This window comes from Vipera ursinii (assembly GCF_947247035.1).
Source record: "Vipera ursinii genome assembly, chromosome: 1".
NCBI classification, from domain to species: domain Eukaryota; kingdom Metazoa; phylum Chordata; class Lepidosauria; order Squamata; family Viperidae; genus Vipera; species Vipera ursinii.
In genome coordinates this window covers 3,415,488-3,423,829 of record NC_139512.1, presented here as the reverse complement: position 1 = coordinate 3,423,829, position 8,342 = coordinate 3,415,488, and the positions used below count along the sequence as shown (strand labels likewise).

General features: G+C 44.4%; 1 protein-coding gene across 1 annotated transcript in view; it reads left to right on the top strand.

Annotated features, from left to right (window-relative positions):
• The first annotated feature begins 710 nt into the window (after positions 1-710).
• The window catches only part of LOC310632639 (GRAM domain-containing protein 2A-like), a 44,362-nt gene continuing 36,730 nt past the window's right edge, over positions 711-8,342 (top strand). Inside the window, exon 1 of the mRNA XM_083349953.1 lies at positions 711-1,022. Coding sequence (XP_083206079.1) covers positions 967-1,022 — 56 coding nt within the window. The 5' untranslated portion in view covers positions 711-966. The remainder of the gene's footprint in view (positions 1,023-8,342) is intronic.

Here is an 8,342-nt window from a genome sequence, read left to right as displayed (position 1 = left end):
ACCTAAACTAATTTTCTCAGCTGATTCCTGGGATCTATAGAAGCAAAGCTCTTCACCAAATGCCAGATTCCTTATTTTTGGAATAGCCTGCTTCCTCATCAGATCGAACCAATCTTTCACCTTTCACGGAGCCGGATAATCACACTGATTCAGCCTAGCCTACCTCGCAGGATTATTGTTCTAGTTTGGGGGACGGGGGGGGGGAGAAGGGAAGAGAATGGGAAGAGGAAGCGCCATATGGGCCAGCCTAAGCCTTCAAAGGAAAACGCATGCTATCAATTTAATTAAGAAATAAATCAGATACCCGACTGCTAAGCTTGTAAGCCGCCCTGAGCCTTCGGAGAAGGGCGGGATATAAATGGAATTAAAAGAAATAAAAATAAATAAATATGCGTTTAGGTAGGGCGAAGCTACTAGCCTTCCTTTAAACTTCTTCTAAACCAGCGTTTCCCAACCTTTAGGAACTTGAAGATGCGTGGACTTCAACTCCCAGAATTCCCCAGCCAGCATAGCTGGCTGGGGAATTCTGGGAGTTGAAGTCCACGCATCTTCAAGTTCCTAAAGGTTGGGAAACGCTGTTCTAAACCACCAGTGGGCGTCATCGCCCTTTAGCAGCCGCCGTTTCCTTGCGGCCAATCCGGAGTCACACCTGGGGGGATTTTTCGCGTTTCCGCGTCGCGCTCCGGCTCGCCGAAGGCTGACCGGGCGAGACGCAGCCGAGCGACCGGAGTCCGTCCGTCCTCCGGCGAGCTGCGAGGGGCGCAAGATCCTCCCCGGCATTTTGGCGGAGTTCAAGAAGTTTTCCCGCCGCGGCGGCGGCGGCGCATCAGCCACGGAGGGAGGAGAAGGGGAGGAGAAGATCGGACGGTCCGGAGCAAAGCCAGAAGCTGCCCATCCGAGCCCCGCCTGTCTCCCCGGGTTACCGGCTCCGCGCGCCGGTCGCGCCCGCTGGGCCAAACATCCAGGATGGCGAAGCTGGCAATGGCCTTGCGCAGCAACAGCCTCACCTTGCCCGAAATCAGGTACCCCTCCCGCCGCGTCCCCCTTCCCGGCCATCCCGGTTCTGCGCCCTAGATGCCAGCCGGCCCTCGATCCGTCCCGTCCCGTTTCCAGTCTTCCCCGGAGATCGCCTGGCTGTCCTGGCAAGGGATCAAATGCCCCCGCCCCCTCCCCAATTTTAAGCCAACCCGACCCTGAGAAATTAAGCCAAGCTTAATTTCCTGTGCACCTGCCCCCCCCCGATAAACTAACCAGGTTTATTCCGGCTCCCCTGTAGTTTCAATCCGAACAAGGCCCCCCTTGAGGCCCTTTCGCTATAGCAGGGGTCTTCAAACTCAGCCCTTTTATGACTCATGGACTCCAACTCCCAGAATTCCTCAGCCAGTGTGCCTGGCTGAGGAATTCTGGGAGTTGAAGTGCATGAGTCATAAAAGGGCAGTTTGAAGACCCCTGCGCTATAGACTTCGGAGGAGCGCCCTCCCAACTTAAGGTAAAAGGTAAAGGTTCCCCCACACATGCGTGCTAGTCGTCTCCAACTCTAGGGGCCGGTGCTCATCTCCGTTTCAAAGCCGAAGAGCCAGCGCTTGTCCGAGGACGTCTCCGTGGTCATGTGGCCGGCATGACTAGACGCCAAAGGCGCACAGAATGCTGTTCCCACCGTAGTGGTCCCTATTTTTCTACTTGCATTTTTATGTGCTTTCAAACTGCTAGGTTGGCAGAAGCTGGGACGCGTAACAGGCACTCACTCTGCTACGCGACCCGCCAAACTGCCGACCTTCTGATCGACAAGCTGAGCGTCCTAACCCACTGAGCCACCACCACTCCCAACTTAAAGCTCCCCAATTAAAGAAACTCTTAGTGCTGAACCCCTGCGGTCCGATCCACCCATCCCAGCAAATTTATCCTATATGAAAGTTTTTTGGCACTCGCAAAGTAGGAAAGGAAAAATCCCATTTGTTTCATCCCACAAGGAGGCGCCGCTTATTATAGTTGGACTCACAATTAGAGGGTACCCCTTTTTTTAAAAAAAAAAAAACCCAGTTCAAGAGTATTTTTCCCCAGCAGGCTTTTTTGTGGGGGAGGAGGGGGCGTTTTGAGGTTATAAGTAAGTTTCCTTTTACTTTGCTAAGTGATGGTTTCATTTTCTGTTTTGTATTTGTTTTTAACTTTACTGCCTTTGAGAAGTAGTTAGATCTAGCTCCCTCTAGCGGAGATTGAAGCCTGATACCTACGTGGAGATATGCATGTAGTTCTCTTTTTTTATTGAAAAGTTTTACAATACATTTTTTTTTAAGGACAAAACACCTCCCCACCCCCTCCCCTCTCCCCAAAGCTTCCCAACTCCTCCCTCCCCTCCCCCTCCCCCCTCCCCGACTTCCCAGAGCTTAATACAGGGTATAAAAATACAAACAATCATAGTCTACCTTATGCAAATAACAATAAAATATTAAATCTATCGCACTTTAACTCCTGTAAAATAACTACAAGCAATTTAAATATCACATCAATACTCATTCAAATGCTAGATGAAACTTTCTAGTCCCATATTTATTCTGGATATAATCAATCCATCTTCTCCACTCCACAATATATCTCTGTTTTGAATGATGCTGTTTATTGCCGATTGATGGCTGATTTATGAGAGTGCCAGGATTCCGAGAATTCTCTAGTGTCTTTGGACTTGGCTTGGTCTAGGATGGTCATAGTTTCCCAGTTGAAACTGTGGTGAAGTCTGTCCATGTGTTTTGCAATTAAGAAGATGTAATTGTGCCTTCTGATTGCTAGCTGTGTTCATGGATGCTCCAACAGTCTTCTCTCTCTTTTGTCCTATATCAGGGGTGTCAAACTCAATTTCATTGAGGGCCACATCAGCATTGCGGTTGCCCTCAGGGGGCCGGGTGGGTATGGCCAGGGTGGGCGTGGTCTACTGGGTGGGCATGGCTAGAGTGCTTATGGCCTACTGAGTGGGCGTGGCCAGCTCTACATCGTTTGCATCAAGGGTGCCTATGGGGGCCTGGGACAGATCTGAGGGTCTCTGGCAGAAGGAGGGTCTCTGGGCCAGGGCCAAGGCAGCGGGGACTGTTCCCTCACTCTTTCCAGGATGGCTTCGGGGGCCACATGAAACCGCTTCGCGGGCCGGATCTGGCTCCCGGGCCTTGTGTTTGACATGTCTGTCCTATATAGTGGCTGTTACGGTCTTTACACTGTGTGTTTAGATTACCGTACTTCTATTTTTTTCTTCTCAGCACTTGGGTCTTTTGGTTTACTTAGGATGTTTTGGAGAACTATCTGTTCTCTTGACAACAGAACAGCAGGCTGTGTGTGTAATTTGCTGTCTTCTGGATTTATAACCAGAATATAAAATGTATATGCCTCCCGATTCTTAGCCACTCTGGGTAATTTATAAATGACAACAAATACAAAAACAAGGCAATAATATCAATAAGAAACAAAAAAGAGTAGAAAGGAAGCAGTGGTTTGCAATTGTCATGTTCTGGATTTTCTTTTCTTTTTTTTAAATTTCCCACTCTTGAGACCTGGGATTTCCTGGCATCCCATCCAGGTGTTAGCCAAGCCTAACCCAGCTTAGCTTTGTCAATATCAGCAATGTTTTGTGTTGTACTGCCTCTTCAGTTATTACTGTATTATAGTTATCTTCAATCTTTATTTTATGATTATTGATGGTGATGGTATCCATTCAGTCAGGTCTGATTGTTGGCGATTCTATGGGCCAGGTCTCTTCACATTTTCCGATTTTGCACTATTTCTTTGATTTTTTTCCCTATGCTCTGTCTGGTGTCAGCTTTGATAGTGTCCAGCCACTATGTTTTTTGGTTTCCCTTTACCACTAACTCTTCCAAACGTAATTGGAATTCCCAGTTGTGAGAATTAACTCCAGTGAATTCTTCCAATGTGACATGGACAAAGTAAGTGAGATAATTATTCAATATATTATAGGTCTTCTGACTCCCATTGACTTTAGGTGGTATACAAATGATTTAAAACATAAAAAAGACAATAGAGATAACAACCAACAAAAAAGGTTAGAGATGAGAGAATAACAAACTGGCTGGAATTTTGAAGTTCATAGTTAGTTGTTTGTTTGCATCGTGCCTTTATTATGTTTACAAATAGCTCAAGGTAGGGAATGTATCCAACACACTCTCCTCCTTCTATTTTCCTGACCAACAACCCTGTGTGGTGTGTTGGCCTGAGAGAAAGTGACTGGCCCAGATTCACCCAGCTGGTTTTCATGCCTAAGGCAGAACTAGAACTCACAGTCTCCTGGTTTCTAGCCTGTTGCCTTAAGCATTAGACCAAACGTATCTCTTCTGTTTTTTAAAAAAATAATTTCTAAATTGTGTTTCTTGTTTGGCCTCATGGCTGGAGGGAAAAGGCAAACAAAATGAAAGAATTGATTTCATTCACAAGTTGAATCCATCACTATTTTTTGGGGGGGGAATATAAGTATCTGTTGTAGTTAGAAAGTTTGTTAAAATTTCAAAGATAGCTCATGGCATTTTAATTTATTGGAGTTACATAAGTCAAATGAGTCTCCCTGTTCCTTGTCCAGAAGCTTCAACCCTTGACCACCTTGCCTCTGGGGCTGAGAGGGAGGGGCTGGCCCATAGTCACCCAGGGAGCTTCTGTGGCTAAGGGGAGACTCAAACCCAAGCCGTTCCGCCTGCTTTTAGCCCACCACATTCACACACACTAACTCTCACTGGATTAGATAATCCTTTTGTTTAAACCATTAGATTAGAGCAGTGTCTCTCAGTCTTTCCAAGTCTAAAATATGTGGATTTCAACTCCCAGAATTCTCCATGCTAGCTGGAGATTTCTGGGAATTTTTTTTATTTTAATTCCATTTATATCCCGCCCTTCTCCGAAGACTCAGGGCGGCTTACAAGCTTAGCAGTAGCCTTCATTCTATGTATATGCCTGCTTATTAGGGCTTTCATACACCCCCCCAAGCGGCATTATTACAAAGTCAGCTTATTGCCCCCAACAATCTGGGTCCTCATTTTACCTACCTCGGAAGGATGGAAGGCTGAGTCAACCTTGAGCCTGGTGGGATGCGAACCTGCACTAATTTGCAGGCAGCTGGTGTTACTTAAGGAGGCATTAGCCCACTGCTCCACCAAGGCTCTTGAAGACCGCGTATCATAAAGTTGAAAAACATTGCATTAGGGGTTTCCCATTCAACCACAAACCACTTTTTGCTATGCGTGTTTCAATTCTAGATCACAATAGTTATCGGTGCAATTTTACATGCATGCTTACATGCATACCTGGAGGCAATGTGCACGGGCATATAAAATCTGACTTTTTATTAGTTTCCCAGTGTGGGATGCTTGGAGCTTGCCAAAAATTGAGGAGCACTGACAAGTCAGAGCCTGTATCACCACACATAGCCCCAGATGGAAAAAAAATGTTAGCAGGTATTAAATCCCAGCTCCCAGAGTTTTCAGCTTTCACTAAAGAAAATCACTCATAACTTTGTTGTTTCCATACTTTTTTACTCTGAGAGTTATTATTTCTTCAGCACAACTGCTCTGCAGGAAATTCAGCTTACAGAATTCTATCTCATCAGGAAAGAGATGCCAGGCTGACTGAAAGAAGTGGGTTAATGTGATTTAAAATGTAGATAGTCCTCGACTTACGACCATAATTGACCCCAAACATTCTATTGCTAAGCAAGACAGTTGTTGCCTCATTTTATGTCCTTTTTTGCCATAGTTGTTAAGCAAATCTGGCTTCCCCATTGATTTTGCTTGTCAGAAGGTTGCAAAAGGGGATCACGTGATCCCAGGACACTGCAACCATCACAGATATGAGACAATTGCCATGAGGATGCTACAATGGTCATAATATTGCTAAGCACATTGGTTTGTGCTTAAATTGTAAGCCGCCCTGAGTCTTCGGAGAAGGGCGGGATATAAATGGGATTAAAATAAAAAATAAATAAAAAATAAAAATAAGTGTGAAAAATGATCATTACTTTTTTCAGTGCTGTTGGAACTTGGAACAGTCACTAAACTGTTAAGTTGAGGACTACCTGTATTGATTGATTGAATATATAACTTGAAATGTATGGATTTATTTTATATGTAGGGTTGTTTTGTTTTCTTAATAATAATAAATAATAAACCTTTATTGTAAAAGTACAACATGTGTACATTGAGATTAGCTGAGCCTCCCCCCGTGCTCTCTCCCCTCAACACACAGTGACAACAAACCCTCCATCCCACCACACTATGTGAAACAACTACACCACACACCGGCCTCCCAAGTCAATTCTGCATAAGATTATGTCCCATTTAAAAGCCTAACAGCCCACGGATAAAAGCTATTTTTCAGCCTGTTGGTACGGCTGGCTATATTCCTATATCTCCTACCGGATGGTAGGAGAGTAAAGAGATACCATCCAGGGTGTGAGTCATCCCTGAGAATCTTCCTCACTCTTCCAAGGCAGCGAGCCCTGGCGATGTCATCCAGTGGTGTCAGGGAACAGCCCACAATGTCTTGTGCTGTGCTCACTACCCTCTGTAATACTTTCCTATCCGCAGCTGTCAGACCAGCATACCAAACCACAATACCATACGAGAGGACGCTCTCTATAGTAGACCAGTAAAAGAGGGTCATTAGCTGTTGTTCTACCCTGTTCTTCCGCAAGACCCTAAGAAAGTGAAGCCTCTGTTGGGCCTTTCTAGCCACCTGGGTTGTGTTAACTTTCCAGGTCAGATCTTCACAGAGGTAGACTCCCAGAAATTTAAAGGAGGAAACTCTCTCTACACAGTCCTCCCCGATGTAAAGTGGGGCAGGTTCCTCCTTTTTTCTCCGGAAGTCTAACACCATCTCTTTCGTCTTGCCGATGTTTAGGTGCAAGTTGTTGTTACTACACCATATGGATAGTTTTTGTACCTCCGCCCTATATGCTGTCTCATCCCCACCTGTAATAAGACCCACCACAGTTGTATCATCTGCGAACTTGATTATCGCAGTGGATGGGTCAGATGATACACAATCATAAGTGTATAAAGTGTATAAGCTGGGAAACCACAAATATACATACGCTCTAGACACAGCTTAGTTTCTCCTGATAGGCTCAGAAGTAGAAAAGTCAAGACTGATGACTACATGGATATAATCATGTAAGGGTCTTTTTTTGGGGGGGGGAGGTCATTAATAAAGGAGTGAAGTGCTTCTGTCATATTTTGTGTACCGTAATATTTTTCTGTAATATTTTTTGAGTTCCTATTCTCAACGTCCAACCCAGTTTGGCCTTTCAAGATCAAACAAGATCATTTAGAAATTTTCTCCCGTTGAGCTTTGGAAATTAGAATCTGGTTACCATAAGCTTTCCCCAGTGTGGTAACCACCCCAAGGCGGCTGGGGATTATGGTGGTTGAAATCCATTATATTTTAAGGGTACCAGATTGGAGAGAGCTACTACAAACTTATTTAAGTAAACTACTCTGCTGTTTGTGTGTTTTGTGTGTCTGTGTGAGTGTGGCTTTCTCCTTTCATTTTCTTCCACAACAATAATCCTGTAAGGTAAATGGCTGAAAAAGAATGAGAGGTCAAAAGTCATTCCATTCATGAAATGGACTCCTTTGATTTGCCTATTTTTTGAAAAAAGCTTGCTATCAATTTTTAAAAATTGCATTTAAAATCAGAATCATAGAGTCCTTAGCAAAAATAATTTTCGGTTCCACAGAAAGATAGCAGCAAAAGCAATCACATCATCCCTTTTCACATTTTTTCCCCTGGAAAAATTCAGGTCCTTTTAAAAACTAAACAAGATGAGTTTTGGAACTGTAAACTTTTAAAAATGATCTTGAATGTACAAGTGGTTGAAACCCATGGTCGTTGTAGCTCAGTAAGAAGAGATCGCACTAGAGCTGACATACCCAGATTCTTTATTATACTATATTATGCTATGTTATCCTACGTGGTATCCATTTTTGGAGAGGTATGTGATGTCCCTGCATTGTTGAGCAGGGTTATCTAGCCTCCTACTGTCCTGGGTTCAGGGAAAAGGATGTTGATGCATTATTTATATTTGAGTTCCCATTTTAGCTGCTGTCGGTAATGGAAGGTTCCAACTCTTCCTGCTTATTTTGATCCTGTGATGGAAAAACACAGTTAAACCAAGATTGCCCGGATGTGTTGAGGCTGAGGTTCATTTAAATCCAGCTCTGGACAAGCTGGACCTTAACTCCCATTAGGAGCCATTTGACTGGACTAGTAGCTAGGGTAGTTGGAGATGGTAGGAATGGTTTCTTAATACTCTAGGACAGGGGTCTTCAAACTTGGCCCTTTCATGACTTGTGGACTTC